The sequence below is a fragment of the Triturus cristatus genome, chromosome 8 (genome assembly GCF_964204655.1).
Source record: "Triturus cristatus chromosome 8, aTriCri1.1, whole genome shotgun sequence".
In the NCBI taxonomy this organism is placed as follows: domain Eukaryota; kingdom Metazoa; phylum Chordata; class Amphibia; order Caudata; family Salamandridae; genus Triturus; species Triturus cristatus.
The window spans coordinates 1659452396-1659471351 of record NC_140591.1 but is presented as its reverse complement, the minus strand read 5'-3'; the positions used below and the strand labels follow the sequence as shown (position 1 = coordinate 1659471351).

The 18956-nt window shown below is 42.9% G+C and overlaps 1 protein-coding gene across 4 annotated transcripts in view; it reads right to left on the bottom strand.

Moving 5' to 3' along the window:
* Positions 1 to 18956, bottom strand: part of LOC146808505 (transient receptor potential cation channel subfamily M member 2-like) — a 2014188-nt gene that overhangs the window by 1530062 nt on the left and 465170 nt on the right. For all 4 annotated transcript variants that reach the window (XM_085623584.1, XM_085623586.1, XM_085623585.1 and 1 more), the window contains 2 exons: positions 2000 to 2180; positions 965 to 1134 (listed from right to left, as the gene is read on the bottom strand). In XM_085623584.1, the coding sequence (XP_085479710.1) occupies positions 965 to 1134; positions 2000 to 2180 (351 nt within the window). The remainder of the gene's footprint in view (positions 1 to 964; positions 1135 to 1999; positions 2181 to 18956) is intronic.

The window sequence follows — 18956 nt, the reverse complement described above, 5'->3', positions numbered from 1 at the left end:
AAAGACATTGAACGGACACCATCAGAAGAAAACAAGAGAACGAGAAAACCTAACCAGAAGTATAAGTCACCAGAATGGTCGTATGTGGCACTTCCTAAAGTACGAGAAGAGGCAGACAGCCAAGGAGGTCTAGAGGTGACTATACCAGAAGTGGTTGAGGAAGACGAAGAATCGGAAATCCTGAGAGTTATCTTGTCCGACATCGGGGAAGAGACGGATGTTCAGGAAATTCTGAATCAAGATTGTGAAAGGAAATTAAAAGACGATCAAATGCCAAACTGAAGAAACAAAAGTGCTCTGAAAGGAGAAACTTGAAATTTACCGAAAAAGACATAAAATTGAAAAGAACCAAGTAGGTGCTTAGAGCCTTGGGTTAGACAAAACTAGTTGTGAAGTAGAAGAGGCTAAGTCAAAAGACACTGATCATTTTCCGAAATGGCAAACACAGAAAGTAGAAAATCTAAATGTGTGTTCCTTAGAAGATGGTGCAAAATGTGTTGTTGTTGTTGTACAGGATTACTAATGCTTCTGTGGAGTGTGTTAGCTTTAATGGTCTCATTTAAGGTTACATTAGAAACAATAGAAGGTCATAGTGAGAATAAGACTAATGTAGAAAAGATTCAAAAGATTTATCCGACTAAAATAGATGGAAATTATTTACATAAAGATAGGTCCATAACTGACTTTTCTAAGAATGTTTTTTCAAAATTATTGTACGAATATGTGAAGACGATGGATGTGAGGGATTGTTATGTCTGCATGCAGTTGCCTGCATCAGTGTCTGAGGGAGTGACATACCATCACCTTCCAGTGACATATGGAATAACATGTAGTGTGTTAGCAAGTTTGTTTTACAAAATAGGGAGACTGGAATTCTTCTGGAGATCTGCCCTCCCCATTTGAATTTCACATGCCTGTTCATCACATGCATTCCTTGGCCATTTCCAGTCTCGCTTTCACTCACCTCTTTGCTTATGAGGCTATCCTTGTTACGGATGATTCCCCAGGGGGCAATGCCGATGGTGACAATTTCATCGCTGTCATTGCTTCTGCCACTCCTGATGAAGTCCCGCACTGCTTCTCCAACAATCTTCGCCACACCAGCATTGCAGCCAGCAGTGATGATCCAGGCTCCTACATTGACCGGAATGTGCAAAGGTAAGTCTGGCATGCTAATCTGAGATCAAAAATTGCATTTTTAAAATGTAATATTTGTCTCAAAGCTGTGTGCTAGAACCCGAGGAGTTAACTAGTGGTGATGAGAGAAGACAGACAAGGAATCCTGCATTCTCAATTTAGAAGTAAACACTGAAGTAGAGGTGTCAATGGATTACTATTGTATGATTTGATTGGTGGCAGAATGTATGATTCTCCACTGTTTTCGAAGATGGCTACCACATTAATCTATGTGGCCAGCCCCCTGTGGTACCCTTTTTGAATCCTAGGTGGAGCTAACAGTCCATAGGGTTCTTTAGGGAAGAGTGTGGAACTTGGCTTCCTTCTGCAAGACCTTTCGAGAGAGCAGTGTTATTTGCACTAGAATATACGTATGACCTACTAAAGAATTGAAAACTACCAAAGGAAACTAATATCACATGTGGAGAAGGACAGCCAGAGCTGGAATGAGAGTTTCTCTTCAGCCAACTAGACAGTAAAGGTGACTAACCAGGACAAAACCTTTCATGTGAATGTTACCAGTCTGTCAGGTGTTCATGATGGAAGGCTCAGTGTATCACTTAAACACACATCAATGAAAACAAAAACCTTAAACATTTCTAAGCAAAGAACAATTTTAATAATGTTATAATGCAGCCATGCTTGGCATAAACTAGCTCTCTTCATACTTAGGAAGTAAATACGTGTCTGACAGCTGTAAAGGGAATGAAGAGCCAGGAGCAGGTAGGGATACTGATACACGTTTGTATGGTTCCATCTTAATGGATGGACTGAACCCAGGGCCTCCAGGCTCTCATCATTGATGTGTGATATCCATCCTCACCTGTGCTCTGAGCTGCTTTGACAAGCCCCTTGCTGAAGAGGTCCTTCAGTCGAGGACTCATGTTGAAGTTCTTGGCTCCTCCTGTAATGGAGATCACCAGGTTGGGCTTCCTGAGCTGCCACTGGTCAGTCATCATTTCATACAGAACTTCGGGAGAGGTGTTGTCGGAGGCGCGCACGTACTGAGAAAAAGCATCAGATGGCAAAATGTTAGCAACCAAAGAGTCCACCACACATGTAGACTATATTTCTATGAAACACTAATCAATTACTTGTACCAGCAGGAATTGTGCTGCAGAATCACGGCGGTACAATTAGATTATGCTGCAAGAACAGTAATATATAACCAAACTATCTCAAATGATGCCAAAGTCGTTTCCTCTTCACCAAACAAGTCAAACATGAAAAGTGTAAACCTGAATCCCACCTGAACAAGCATTGGTAAAAATATTGAATTTGTTGCTACACGTCTGCGATATGCTGCACCACCTTTAAAATGGTGATACTCCCCTATACTGTTTAAATGTTAATGACACACATATATCCCATCTGTTCTCTCCTGAAAGTGGAGGTTGATTGGTAACTTCAGTGGCATAGCGAGGACTAGAATCTGCTTTGCAACCAGGAGTCTTGTTTCCACGCAGCTAAAGAATGAGGGACTACCTTAGTGGATACCATGGTGGACCTTCACCAGGGCCAACCAGGGGGCTTCAAGCAACTGAACCAATCAGAGTTCTGCAACACTCTATTAACTTCTCAAAAAATGAAGGGAGAAAAAATTAATGAAAACCAGAGAGCCCACTTCTTTTTATTAGGCACAATGACATTGCACAAGATGCGTGTACATCGTAAAACAAATACATGTCGCAGCTACCCCCTCGCCTGACACTTTATCTAGCGAAGTTACAGGTTCTTCAGTAAGCGGGAAGTGCGCTGCCCTTTGACATTTCCTACAGCACAACCTAACTGGGTCAAATGATACAGCAACTAAAAAAGGGGCCTATAAACTTTTCAGAACATCCCCCCTCTCCCTACCCACCCTAACCCACCCTCAACAACAAAAAACGTAACTACCAGGAGGCAGTCCCTTTCAGCACTACTACTGGCTCACTAATTGTCTATAGTCATTCTATACACTTCTGCGGTCAGGCTGGTTGTGCGAGATGAGCAATTGATCTCCAACTAGAACTGGAATAGATGTATCTCCCGTAAGGATGGAGGGCATAGCGCCAAGGGAAGACCGCTTGTAAGGTGGGCAATGAGAGGGCTCCATTTATATTCAACATTTTTATAGTTGTCTCTTAAGATATCTGCCATCCTTTCCATCGACAATATTTTCCAGAGCCGGGCATGCCATGGTGAAAGCACAGGTGCGGTCTTTTTCTTCCATGCAGCTGCGATTGATACTTTGGCCGCCCCATAGCACACCCACATTATAGCCCTATCCGCTTTGGTTTGCTGCTCTAATTCTGGATCTCTCAGTCCTAGAAGTACTCCTTCCTTGGTAGTAGGGATAGGATAAACTACGATATCCTTCATATGGGATAAAATCTCCTCCCAAAAGGGGCGGATTCAGTGTCAATCCCACCATATATGGCTAAAATCTCCTAAGAGGCCGCATCCTCTCCAACACAAATCAGAAGACCCTGGGAAAATCATTTTGAGTTTCGCTGGGTATAAGTACCAGTCAAAGAGAACCTTGTAGTGTGCCTCCCTTAGATCTAATGAGTGGTTGTCTTTAGCAATATCCCTCCACAGCTGTTTCCATTCTGTGCCAGAAATCTCTCTTTCTATCCATGGTTCCCATGCCTGCATGTACAGGAGTATCTGTATATGTGAAGTAGAGAGCAACAGGTTATAAAAAAATAGAATCACCCCTCTCATGGACCCCACCTTCTGTACAAACGTCTCCATTGGCGTCTTCTCCCGGGTAGCAGCCCCCCTGGGCTGGGGCACCCAGCACTTGAGCTGGAGATAGTGGAAATGTTCAGTGGGCGGAACCTTGAAATCCCTTTGGCAGCCGGCAAATGTGAGTATATTGTAGTTATGAAACAGGTCTGATAGCATCAACAACCCCCTTCCCTCCATAGGTCAAATGGACCCTCTCGCAGCACTGTGGGGAATTCAGGATTGAAGTGGATAGATGTGTAGGGTGAAGGGAAAGTAGACCACTCTAGCCCATTGGCGACCTCATCTCAAACTTTAAGTGTGGTGCGTGTGGGGGTACTAATGTACGCATTTAACAGTCTACCTTTCTTAGGTTTCCAAATCAGATCCCATATTGTTCTACCTACAACAGCCCTATCCATATGTAGCCAGTGTTTATCTGATTCTCTCTTTGACCACTCGGCTAAAATATCGAGCTGGCCCGCTTTAAAATATAAGTGAAAATCAGGGAGTTCCGCTCTTCCGTCGCTCCTTGCTCGACAGAGGGTATGAAAGGGAAGCTGCGCCCTACTGTTCTGCCAGATGTAGCGCGTAACAAGAGACCACAATTTAGGCAGAAAACTCCTGTCTAAATCTATTGCTGGGCCTGGAATAAATCGAGTAATTTTGGCAGGACGGTCATTTTAATCGTGTGAATGTGCCCCAGCCATGAGATGAAAAGGGGCTTCCATCATTTTAGATTTTGCTGGATATGAAGCAATAGCGGGGGATAGTTGGCCCTAAAGGGGCCATCTAGTGTGGGAGTCAAGTTAACAACCAAGTATTTGAGTGTATGTTTTGCCCATTGGAGTGGTGCTGAGTCACGCAGGTTATTTACTACCTGTAAGGTTCTGGATGGAAGATTTCGTAAGATTCACCCTGAAACCTGAAACCACTTCAAAAGTCCTCAGTTCCTCCTGAAGTACCCGCAAAGATTGGCCTGGAGAGGTAAGTGACAACAGCGCATCATCTGCGAAGAGCGACATTTTGTGCTCCTCCCCTCCAAATGGGATACCCCGAATTCCTGTCACTTTACAAATCCGTGTGGGCAATGGCTCCATGCTTAAGGCAAAAAGAAGTGGGAAGAGTGGGCAACCCTGCCTAGTGCCTCTCTCTAAGGGGAAGAGGGAGGAGCTGGTCCCGTTAACCTGAACTCCAGAATGCGGGCGCACATAGTTAGCTTTAATCATGTCAATAAATGGCTTTCCACACCAAAGTGTTTGAATGTGCTCAAGAGGAATACCCAATCCACCCTGTCATAAGACTTTTCAGCGTTGAGGCCCACCAATATCGCAGGGATCTTAAATTTAGTCGCTTTCTCAATCAGGTGAATGGTTCCACGAATGTTGTCATGGGTCTGTCTCCCTTTATTGAAGACCGATTGATCAGGGTGGATTGGATTTGGCATGAGATCCTCCAGCCACTTTGCCAGAATTCAGGAATAGAGTATAGCGTCCAAATTCATAAGCGGTATAGGCCGGTAAGAGGCACATTCTCAGGGATTTTTCCTAGGTTTGTGAATATCTGTGATAACTGCCTCCATCATAGATTGGGAGACGGTCTAGCCTACCGCTATTGCATTAAAAAGAGTTGTGAGGTGTGGGGTGATGTCTGGTGCAAAGGTTTTATAAAAATGGACTGTCAAGCCATCGGGACCCGGCGACTTGTTAGATTTGAGAGCCGTGATTGCATTCCCTACTTCTTCATCTAAAATGGGTGCGTTTAAACTCTCGTTCCATTCCGGCGACACCTGAGGTAGTTCTAAAGATTCTAAGTACTGGAGCTGTGTTGCAGGGTCTAGGCAGTCCCTAGAGTAAAGAACTGTGTAAAAATCCCCAAAGGCATTGGCCTTAGCAGCGTCTTCATGAGAGGTGTGCCCCGCTGCATCTATTATGTCCCCAATTAATTCCTTCTTCCTCTTTTCGCGTAACTGTCAAGCTAAATGTGAGCCAATCTTATTTCCCTGCCAATCGGAGATTTGGCGTAAACGAAGCAGGGTGTGTTCTGCCCTATTAGTATATATCGCTGAGACTTTTCCCTTCAGTGCTGTCATCTGGCGCTGTAACGTGTGAGAGGGGTTCTTTTTATGGTCTGTTTCAATGTCTCCCAGGGATTTTTCTAGTGCTTCCCTCTCCTTGGCCCTTTGTTTATTTAAAGTAGAGTTGAGGTCCGTACATTTTCCCCTGATAACGGCTTTAAACGCATCCCAGTTATTGAGGGGTGACGTACCCTAAGGTAATTACACCCGTGGTGCTTTACTAATGCAAAACTCATTAATAAAAGTAGTGCTTACAGACTAACCAACGCGATCAGGATTGGAGCATGTGAATCCAAATCCTGGCTTCTTTTTGATTTTCTAGACTATTTGACTCACTCTCCTGCGTCTTGGTTATCCCCCAAACACTGGGAGGCAATGAAGTTTGCCAAGGGGGCAGGTGGCAGGGGTCTTTGGGGGTACATGAAAATGTATTTATTGCCTAGTTGTCAAAGGTCGCCCGGTGCTATTAGTTAAAGTGTGCAGATTTCATTAGGATATTAAGCCATTGTTCTGTATCAGAACGCCGGTAATACAATTCTGATGGGTATGTCACCCGGATGTTAAATGCAATGTGCATGGAAATAGAAATGTGGCTTAAAGTCAATCGCTAACAGTGCGAAAAAATGAATGTGTAAATAAAGCATGTTCTTTAAACTAATTCAAACCTTAGACTTAAATTGTGTGGACAGCTTAAGCGTGACGTATTAAGCATATTTTCTACTTTTCGAAACCACGCTATAAACGATATGGATACGCATATGGTCTCAAACTTACAAAGGTTGTGCATGGAAAAAGAAATAGGACTTACGAGCAATTGCTAGTTACACGTATGTTTCCACTATAGATGAGCGTATTACTGCTGTGTACATTCATGAGAACAAACCACAATAAACAATTGATTAAATAATCGTTCCTGGGAAAGTTATTCTTGTTGTTTAAAAATAGTAACAAATTAACTGAATCACGCTGTGTTTAAAAAAGGAAAAATGAAAAAATATGAATAATAAGGCTGCCGTCAGTACATAAACACGTCATACATAATGTATATGGTACTATAAATGACAACTGAATTCAAGGCGGTCATTTAAACCATTAGGACAAAGTGCATTCAATCTGTAAATCCAATAAAGTTCTCATTGTAACAAAAAGGTTCTGTTGTCTCTTCCTGCTTTAATGTCAATTTTCTCCAGGATCATGAATCTTAATTGGCTGATGTTATGATTCATCTCATGAAAGTGTACTGCTACCGTGGATTTGACGTTTTTTAATCGTATGTTGCTTTTATGTTCAGTTAAACGCGTTTTCATTTTGCGTTCAGTTTTTCCAACATAAGGCAGTCCGCAAGGGCATTTTAAGAAATATACCACATTGTTTGAATCACAGGTAGCTGAAACTTTTAGATTGATAGGAAATCCGTGAGAAGGATGAAGTAATGTTGTACCTTTAATTATGTTATTGCAACTGCTGCAATTGTGACATGGAGTAGTACCAGTGTGTTTGGGAATAATCACGGGGGCTTTTTGTTGTAGTAATTGTTGTAAATTTTTTGTACGTTGGTACGCAAAAATCTGAAAACTTTTGAATATGCCATGGAAATCTGTTTCTGTTTGAAGTAGAGGCCAGACTTCAGCAGGAGGCAAGATCTCTCTTCAAGCCCTTGGAGATCCTTCACAAGTTGATGAAAGTACACACAAAGTTCCTCTCTCCTTTCTTTGGCAGTTTAGGCAACCACTGCAAGCCAACTCCCCAAGCAGCACTTCAGCTTAGGGATAGTCTCTCCTCAGTCTCTCTGGTTCCTCTCCTCAGCAAAGGTTTCTTCTTGTTTCCCATAAGTGATCTAAAGTTTTGGGGTCTGGGTCGCCCTTTTTATGCACAGTTTCTCTTTGTTCTCTGAAGGCAGAGACGCCTTTGCCTAGTCCAAACCAGTTCTGGTCAGTCCTGGAGCACTTTGTTGACAAGACTCCTTCTTTCCTTTCACAGTGTAGCCAGGGACATCAGACGTACCACAGGAGGTGGAGCCAGCATTGTGGAGGGAAGGCACAGCCCTCTTCAGGTCCCAGTGCCACTCCTGCCATCCATCTACATGCAGATCTCTCTATTTAGCCCTGTGCTGACTCACCCTGTCTCCTGGAATCCCCAAGCCCCTGTCACTCAAACTCCAGACAAGGAATACACAACCTAGCAGAGGCAGGCTTGGATGGTTAGACAAGAAAATGCCTATTTTCTAAGAGTGGTATTTTCAAACACAGAATGTTAAAACCAACTTTACTAAAAGATGCATGTTATCATTCTGAGTTCAGGCATACTAAACCCGAATTTCTACCTAGTTCCCTGAGTCAGTTAGGATTATAAGATGTAATAATCAAACTGCCCATTCTGGCCTGTGGGGAACAGGTTGCCTTGCAATAGTGAAAAATTAAAATGGTTGTAATTCACGATTAGGACATGCCACACATACCAGGGCATGTCCTACCATATACTTACCATGCACCCTGCCCTTGGGCCTACCATAGGGGTGTCTGATATGAAGAAAAGGGAAGGTTTAGGGACTGACAAGTGGGTGCACTTGCCCAGTCAACATAGCAGTACCAGACTGCACACAGGTTCTGCAATGGCAGACCTGAGACACACTTTACAGGCTGCTTTTGTGGGTGGCACAAGCAGTACTGCAATCCCACTAGCAGCATCTGATTTACAAGCCCTGGGCACACTCAGTGCACTATACTAGGGTCTGACCAGTAAATCAAATAATCCAATCATGGAGTCACTAATCTATACATCAATTTACCATAGGGAGCACTTGCACTGTGGCACTGAATAGCAGTGGCACATTGCCCAAAGCATCTAACACCAGCAAAAACACATGAGGCAACAGCAAAAAATGGAAGGGATACCCACGCCAAGGTGCCAGGTCTAACAGGACTACGCAGCATTCTGAACATTGCACTTGCTAGCTAACACCCACTGCACACATTTGTTCAACACCCTGTTCATTTGTTCCACAAGACCATTGGTTTGTGGGTGATAGAGAGAGCTCTTGGAGTGAGCAATTCCACCCTGAAGTAGGACATTTTTGTAATTCTTGTCTTAAGAAATGTACTCCATTGTCGGACACAATGGTGGAGGGAAAACCTTCCCGCAGGAAAATATCCTAGAGAAAATCAATTACATTTTTGGAGTTCGGTTCAGCGGAGAAACTTCTCTCCGGCCATTTTGAATAATAATCACTGGCAACCACAGCAATCCTGGAGGAGGGTGGAAGAAGGTTGAAAGGACCAACCAGATCGATACCAATCTTCTCCCAGGGCCTGGCTGGAAAATCGATGGGCAGAAGGGGAGGGGTTCTCACTTTCAGACCTTTTCCAGCATTAGAACACACAACACACTCTCCAACAAAAACATCAACATCCTTGTCCATTTGGGGCCACCAAAAACACTCACGTAACCTTCACTTAGTGAACGTTTTTCTCAAATGCCCTTCAAGAGCCCCACAGACCAATCTGCCCCTCACTTTTTCCGGAGGTACCAACCTATCACCACGCACCAATATACCATCTTCCACGGAGAACTCCATGGAGATTTTTAAAAAACGTTTGTAAAGAGTAATGTGCGTTTTTCTCCTTGGGCCAACCATTCTTGACACGCTTAATGATCTGGCACAGTAAAGTATCTTTGGACAATTCATCCCTCCATTCACCTGTACTCACAGCACACATATCACCCAGAACCATGGAAGCAATAATGCAGTTGTCTTCATCATCATCGTCAAAAGGAAGAGAACCAATGTCTGAACAGGAATGAGTGATCTATGCCCATCCTTGACATGCTGGTACCCCCTAACCATGATATCACCAGACTTGATAGAACTGATAGGTCAGGATAGGTCAGGGGACAGTGTTGCCTGCATACAAACAACCTTAAACAGACCTATAATGAAATATGATTTAAACTTTTTAAATGAAATGTGAGAGAGGATGTGGTCTAATGGCTAGCGCGGTCACCCTCAGAGCTGGGAAACTGGGTTCGAAAATCAGCAGGACGCACAGCATCCTGTGAATCTGGAAACATCACTTCATCTCCCCGTGCCTAAGAAAACAAGCATCTGCAATGCAAATAGGTCTCGCATTTGTGAGTTAGAGCTATCAACATTGTAAATGGCAATGTTTTATACCTACACGTTTTATTTTTGGAGTGAATGTATGTAGTGTGCAAAATCCCTTGGAAAGGTCCTGCACTTCGTAATAAATATATTGAAAAAGACGCAAAGTGTGGATTGTGACAACAATTGCTTGGCTCGTACCTCATGGGGGAAGTGTCACCACACATGCACACCGTGGTGCTTTACTAATGCAAAACTCATTAATAAAAGTAGTGCTTACAGACTAACCAACGCGATCAGGATTGGAGCATGTGAATCCAAATCCTGGCTTCTTTTTGATTTTCTAGACTATTTGACTCACTCTCCTGCGTCTTGGTTATCCCCCAAACACTGGGAGGCAATGAAGTTTGCCAAGGGGGCGGGTGGCAGGGGTCTTTGGGGGTACATGAAAATTTATTTATTGCCTAGTTGTCAAAGGTCGCCCGGTGCTATTAGTTAAAGTGTGCAGATTTCATTAGGATATTAAGCCATTGTTCTGTATCAGAACGCCGGTAATACAATTCTGATGGGTATGTCACCCGGATGTTAAATGCAATGTGCATGGAAATAGAAATGTGGCTTAAAGTCAATCGCTAACAGTGCGAAAAAATGAATGTGTAAATAAAGCATGTTCTTTAAACTAATTCAAACCTTAGACTTAAATCGTGTGGACAGCTTAAGCGTGACGTATTAAGCATATTTTCTACTTTTCGAAACCACGCTATAAACGATATGGATACGCATATGGTCTCAAACTTACAAAGGTTGTGCATGGAAAAAGAAATAGGACTTACGAGCAATTGCTAGTTACACGTATGTTTCCACTATAGATGAGCGTATTACTGCTGTGTACATTCATGAGAACAAACCACAATAAACAATTGATTAAATAATCGTTCCTGGGAAAGTTATTCTTGTTGTTTAAAAATAGTAACAAATTAACTGAATCACGCTGTGTTTAAAAAAGGAAAAATGAAAAAATATTAATAATAAGGCTGCCGTCAGTACATAAACACGTCATACATCATGTATATGGTACTATAAATGACAACTGAATTCAAGGCGGTCATTTAAACCATTAGGACAAAGTGCATTCAATCTGTAAATCCAATAAAGTTCTCATTGTAACAAAAAGGTTCTGTTGTCTCTTCCTGCTTTAATGTCAATTTTCTCCAGGATCATAAATCTTAATTGGCTGATGTTATGATTCATCTCATGAAAGTGTACTGCTACCGTGGATTTGACGTTTTTTAATCGTATGTTGCTTTTATGTTCAGTTAAACGCGTTTTCATTTTGCGTTCAGTTTTTCCAACATAAGGCAGTCCGCAAGGGCATTTTAAGAAATATACCACATTGTTTGAATCACAGGTAGCTGAAACTTTTAGATTGATAGGAAATCCGTGAGAAGGATGAAGTAATGTTGAACCTTTAATTATGTTATTGCAACTGCTGCAATTGTGACATGGAGTAGTACCAGTGTGTTTGGGAATAATCACGGGGGCTTTTTGTTGTAGTAATTGTTGTAAATTTTTTGTACGTTGGTACGCAAAAATCTGAAAACTTTTGAATATGCCATGGAAATCTGTTTCTGTTTGAAGTAGAGGCCAGACTTCAGCAGGAGGCAAGATCTCTCTTCAAGCCCTTGGAGATCCTTCACAAGTTGATGAAAGTACACACAAAGTTCCTCTCTCCTTTCTTTGGCAGTTAAGGCAAACACTGCAAGCCAACTCCCCAAGCAGCACTTCAGCTTAGGGATAGTCTCTCCTCAGTCTCTCTGGTTCCTCTCCTCAGCAAAGGTTTCTTCTTGTTTCCCATAAGTGATCTAAAGTTTTGGGGTCTGGGTCGCCCTTTTTATGCACAGTTTCTCTTTGTTCTCTGAAGGCAGAGACGCCTTTGCCTAGTCCAAACCAGTTCTGGTCAGTCCTGGAGCACTTTGTTGACAAGACTCCTTCTTTCCTTTCACAGTGTAGCCAGGGACATCAGACGTACCACAGGAGGTGGAGTCAGCATTGTGGAGGGAAGGCACAGCCCTCTTCAGGTCCCAGTGCCACTCCTGCCATCCATCTACATGCAGATCTCTCTATTTAGCCCTGTGCTGACTCACCCTGTCTCCTGGAATCCCCAAGCCCCTGTCACTCAAACTCCAGACAAGGAATACACAACCTAGCAGAGGCAGGCTTGGATGGTTAGACAAGAAAATACCTATTTTCTAAGAGTGGTATTTTCAAACACAGAATGTTAAAACCAACTTTACTAAAAGATGCATGTTATCATTCTGAGTTCAGGCATACTAAACCCGAATTTCTACCTAGTTCCCTGAGTCAGTTAGGATTATAAGATGTAATAATCAAACTGCCCATTCTGGCCTGTGGGGAACAGGTTGCCTTGCAATAGTGAAAAATTAAAATGGTTGTAATTCACGATTAGGACATGCCACACATACCAGGGCATGTCCTACCATATACTTACCATGCACCCTGCCCTTGGGCCTACCATAGGGGTGTCTGATATGAAGAAAAGGGAAGGTTTAGGGACTGACAAGTGGGTGCACTTGCCCAGTCAACATAGCAGTACCAGACTGCACACAGGTTCTGCAATGGCAAACCTGAGACACACTTTACAGGCTGCTTTTGTGGGTGGCACAAGCAGTACTGCAATCCCACCAGCAGCATCTGATTTACAAGCCCTGGGCACACTCAGTGCACTATACTAGGGTCTGACCAGTAAATCAAATAATCCAATCATGGAGTCACTAATCTATACATCAATTTACCATAGGGAGCACTTGCACTGTGGCACTGAATAGCAGTGGCACATTGCCCAAAGCATCTAACACCAGCAAAAACACATGAGGCAACAGCAAAAAATGGAAGGGAGACCCACGCCAAGGTGCCAGGTCTAACAGGACTACGCAGCATTCTGAACATTGCACTTGCTAGCTAACACCCACTGCACACATTTGTTCAACACCCTGTTCATTTGTTCCACAAGACCATTGGTTTGTGGGTGATAGAGAGAGCTCTTGGAGTGAGCAATTCCACCCTGAAGTAGGACATTTTTGTAATTCTTGTCTTAAGAAATGTACTCCATTGTCGGACACAATGGTGGAGGGAAAACCTTCCCGCAGGAAAATATCCTAGAGAAAATCAATTACATTTTTGGAGTTCGGTTCAGCGGAGAAACTTCTCTCCGGCCATTTTGAATAATAATCACTGGCAACCACAGCAATCCTGGAGGAGGGTGGAAGAAGGTTGAAAGGACCAACCAGATCGATACCAATCTTCTCCCAGGGCCTGGCTGGAAAATCGATGGGCAGAAGGGGAGGGGTTCTCACTTTCAGACCTTTTCCAGCATTAGAACACACAACACACTCTCCAACAAAAACATCAACATCCTTGTCCATTTGGGGCCACCAAAAACACTCACGTAACCTTCACTTAGTGAACGTTTTTCTCAAATGCCCTTCAAGAGCCCCACAGACCAATCTGCCCCTCACTTTTTCTGGAGGTACCAACCTATCACCACGCACCAATATACCATCTTCCACGGAGAACTCCATGGAGATTTTTAAAGAACGTTTGTAAAGAGTAATGTGCGTTTTTCTCCTTGGGCCAACTATTCTTGACACGCTTAATGATCTGGCACAGTAAAGTATCTTTGGACAATTCATCCCTCCATTCACCTGTACTCACAGCACACATATCACCCAGAACCATGGAAGCAATAATGCAGTTGTCTTCATCATCATCGTCAAAAGGAAGAGAACCAATGTCTGAACAGGAATGAGTGATCTATGCCCATCCTTGACATGCTGGTACCCCCTAACCATGATATCACCAGACTTGATAGAACTGATAGGTCAGGATAGGTCAGGGGACAGTATTGCCTGCATACAAACAACCTTAAACAGACCTATAATGAAATATGATTTAAACTTTTTAAACGAAATGTGAGAGAGGATGTGGTCTAATGGCTAGCGCGGTCACCCTCAGAGCTGGGAAACTGGGTTCGAAAATCAGCAGGACGCACAGCATCCTGTGAATCTGGAAACATCACTTCATCTCCCCGTGCCTAAGAAAACAAGCATCTGCAATGCAAATAGGTCTCGCATTTGTGAGTTAGAGCTATCAACATTGTAAATGGCAATGTTTTATACCTACACGTTTTATTTTTGGAGTGAATGTATGTAGTGTGCAAAATCCCTTGGAAAGGTCCTGCACTTCGTAATAAATATATTGAAAAAGACGCAAAGTGTGGATTGTGACAACAATTGCTTGGCTCGTACCTCATGGGGGAAGTGTCACCACACATGCACACCGTGGTGCTTTACTAATGCAAAACTCATTAATAAAAGTAGTGCTTACAGACTAACCAACGCGATCAGGATTGGAGCATGTGAATCCAAATCCTGGCTTCTTTTTGATTTTCTAGACTATTTGACTCACTCTCCTGCGTCTTGGTTATCCCCCAAACACTGGGAGGCAATGAAGTTTGCCAAGGGGGCGGGTGGCAGGGGTCTTTGGGGGTACATGAAAATGTATTTATTGCCTAGTTGTCAAAGGTCGCCCGGTGCTATTAGTTAAAGTGTGCAGATTTCATTAGGATATTAAGCCATTGTTCTGTATCAGAACGCCGGTAATACAATTCTGATGGGTATGTCACCCGGATGTTAAATGCAATGTGCATGGAAATAGAAATGTGGCTTAAAGTCAATCGCTAACAGTGCGAAAAAATGAATGTGTAAATAAAGCATGTTCTTTAAACTAATTCAAACCTTAGACTTAAATCGTGTGGACAGCTTAAGCGTGACGTATTAAGCATATTTTCTACTTTTCGAAACCACGCTATAAACGATATGGATACGCATATGGTCTCAAACTTACAAAGGTTGTGCATGGAAAAAGAAATAGGACTTACGAGCAATTGCTAGTTACACGTATGTTTCCACTATAGATGAGCGTATTACTGCTGTGTACATTCATGAGAACAAACCACAATAAACAATTGATTAAATAATCGTTCCTGGGAAAGTTATTCTTGTTGTTTAAAAATAGTAACAAATTAACTGAATCACGCTGTGTTTAAAAAAGGAAAAATGAAAAAATATTCATAATAAGGCTGCCGTCAGTACATAAACACGTCATACATCATGTATATGGTACTATAAATGACAACTGAATTCAAGGCGGTCATTTAAACCATTAGGACAAAGTGCATTCAATCTGTAAATCCAATAAAGTTCTCATTGTAACAAAAAGGTTCTGTTGTCTCTTCCTGCTTTAATGTCAATTTTCTCCAGGATCATAAATCTTAATTGGCTGATGTTATGATTCATCTCATGAAAGTGTACTGCTACCGTGGATTTGACGTTTTTTAATCGTATGTTGCTTTTATGTTCAGTTAAACGCGTTTTCATTTTGCGTTCAGTTTTTCCAACATAAGGCAGTCCGCAAGGGCATTTTAAGAAATATACCACATTGTTTGAATCACAGGTAGCTGAAACTTTTAGATTGATAGGAAATCCGTGAGAAGGATGAAGTAATGTTGAACCTTTAATTATGTTATTGCAACTGCTGCAATTGTGACATGGAGTAGTACCAGTGTGTTTGGGAATAATCACGGGGGCTTTTTGTTGTAGTAATTGTTGTAAATTTTTTGTACGTTGGTACGCAAAAATCTGAAAACTTTTGAATATGCCATGGAAATCTGTTTCTGTTTGAAGTAGAGGCCAGACTTCAGCAGGAGGCAAGATCTCTCTTCAAGCCCTTGGAGATCCTTCACAAGTTGATGAAAGTACACACAAAGTTCCTCTCTCCTTTCTTTGGCAGTTTAGGCAACCACTGCAAGCCAACTCCCCAAGCAGCACTTCAGCTTAGGGATAGTCTCTCCTCAGTCTCTCTGGTTCCTCTCCTCAGCAAAGGTTTCTTCTTGTTTCCCATAAGTGATCTAAAGTTTTGGGGTCTGGGTCGCCCTTTTTATGCACAGTTTCTCTTTGTTCTCTGAAGGCAGAGACGCCTTTGCCTAGTCCAAACCAGTTCTGGTCAGTCCTGGAGCACTTTGTTGACAAGACTCCTTCTTTCCTTTCACAGTGTAGCCAGGGACATCAGACGTACCACAGGAGGTGGAGCCAGCATTGTGGAGGGAAGGCACAGCCCTCTTCAGGTCCCAGTGCCACTCCTGCCATCCATCTACATGCAGATCTCTCTATTTAGCCCTGTGCTGACTCACCCTGTCTCCTGGAATCCCCAAGCCCCTGTCACTCAAACTCCAGACAAGGAATACACAACCTAGCAGAGGCAGGCTTGGATGGTTAGACAAGAAAATACCTATTTTCTAAGAGTGGTATTTTCAAACACAGAATGTTAAAACCAACTTTACTAAAAGATGCATGTTATCATTCTGAGTTCAGGCATACTAAACCCGAATTTCTACCTAGTTCCCTGAGTCAGTTAGGATTATAAGATGTAATAATCAAACTGCCCATTCTGGCCTGTGGGGAACAGGTTGCCTTGCAATAGTGAAAAATTAAAATGGTTGTAATTCACGATTAGGACATGCCACACATACCAGGGCATGTCCTACCATATACTTACCATGCACCCTGCCCTTGGGCCTACCATAGGGGTGTCTGATATGAAGAAAAGGGAAGGTTTAGGGACTGACAAGTGGGTGCACTTGCCCAGTCAACATAGCAGTACCAGACTGCACACAGGTTCTGCAATGGCAAACCTGAGACACACTTTACAGGCTGCTTTTGTGGGTGGCACAAGCAGTACTGCAATCCCACCAGCAGCATCTGATTTACAAGCCCTGGGCACACTCAGTGCACTATACTAGGGTCTGACCAGTAAATCAAATAATCCAATCATGGAGTCACTAATCTATACATCAATTTACCATAGGGAGCACTTGCACTGTGGCACTGAATAGCAGTGGCACATTGCCCAAAGCATCTAACACCAGCAAAAACACATGAGGCAACAGCAAAAAATGGAAGGGAGACCCACGCCAAGGTGCCAGGTCTAACAGGACTACGCAGCATTCTGAACATTGCACTTGCTAGCTAACACCCACTGCACACATTTGTTCAACACCCTGTTCATTTGTTCCACAAGACCATTGGTTTGTGGGTGATAGAGAGAGCTCTTGGAGTGAGCAATTCCACCCTGAAGTAGGACATTTTTGTAATTCTTGTCTTAAGAAATGTACTCCATTGTCGGACACAATGGTGGAGGGAAAACCTTCCCGCAGGAAAATATCCTAGAGAAAATCAATTACATTTTTGGAGTTCGGTTCAGCGGAGAAACTTCTCTCCGGCCATTTTGAATAATAATCACTGGCAACCACAGCAATCCTGGAGGAGGGTGGAAGAAGGTTGAAAGGACCAACCAGATCGATACCAATCTTCTCCCAGGGCCTGGCTGGAAAATCGATGGGCAGAAGGGGAGGGGTTCTCACTTTCAGACCTTTTCCAGCATTAGAACACACAACACACTCTCCAACAAAAACATCAACATCCTTGTCCATTTGGGGCCACCAAAAACACTCACGTAACCTTCACTTAGTGAACGTTTTTCTCAAATGCCCTTCAAGAGCCCCACAGACCAATCTGCCCCTCACTTTTTCTGGAGGTACCAACCTATCACCACGCACCAATATACCATCTTCCACGGAGAACTCCATGGAGATTTTTAAAAAACGTTTGTAAAGAGTAATGTGCGTTTTTCTCCTTGGGCCAACCATTCTTGACACGCTTAATGATCTGGCACAGTAAAGTATCTTTGGACAATTCATCCCTCCATTCACCTGTACTCACAGCACACATATCACCCAGAACCATGGAAGCAATAATGCAGTTGTCTTCATCATCATCGTCAAAAGGAAGAGAACCAATGTCTGAACAGGAATGAGTGATCTATGCCCATCCTTGACATGCTGGTACCCCCTAACCATGATATCACCAGATTTGATAGAACTGATAGGTCAGGATAGGTCAGGGGACAGTGTTGCCTGCATACAAACAACCTTAAACAGACCTATAATGAAATATGATTTAAACTTTTTAAACGAAATGTGAGAGAGGATGTGGTCTAATGGCTAGCGCGGTCACCCTCAGAGCTGGGAAACTGGGTTCGAAAATCAGCAGGACGCACAGCATCCTGTGAATCTGGAAACATCACTTCATCTCCCCGTGCCTAAGAAAACAAGCATCTGCAATGCAAATAGGTCTCGCATTTGTGAGTTAGAGCTATCAACATTGTAAATGGCAATGTTTTATACCTACACGTTTTATTTTTGGAGTGAATGTATGTAGTGTGCAAAATCCCTTGGAAAGGTCCTGCACTTCGTAATAAATATATTGAAAAAGACGCAAAGTGTGGATTGTGACAACAATTGCTTGGCTCGTACCTCATGGGGGAAGTGTCACCACACATGCACACCGTGGTGCTTTACTAATGCAAAACTCATTAATAAAAGTAGTGCTTACAGACTAACCAACGCGATCAGGATTGGAGCATGTGAATCCAAATCCTGGCTTCTTTTTGATTTTCTAGACTATTTGACTCACTCTCCTGCGTCTTGGTTATCCCCCAAACACTGGGAGGCAATGAAGTTTGCCAAGGGGGCGGGTGGCAGGGGTCTTTGGGGGTACATGAAAATGTATTTATTGCCTAGTTGTCAAAGGTCGCCCGGTGCTATTAGTTAAAGTGTGCAGATTTCATTAGGATATTAAGCCATTGTTCTGTATCAGAACGCCGGTAATACAATTCTGATGGGTATGTCACCCGGATGTTAAATGCAATGTGCATGGAAATAGAAATGTGGCTTAAAGTCAATCGCTAACAGTGCGAAAA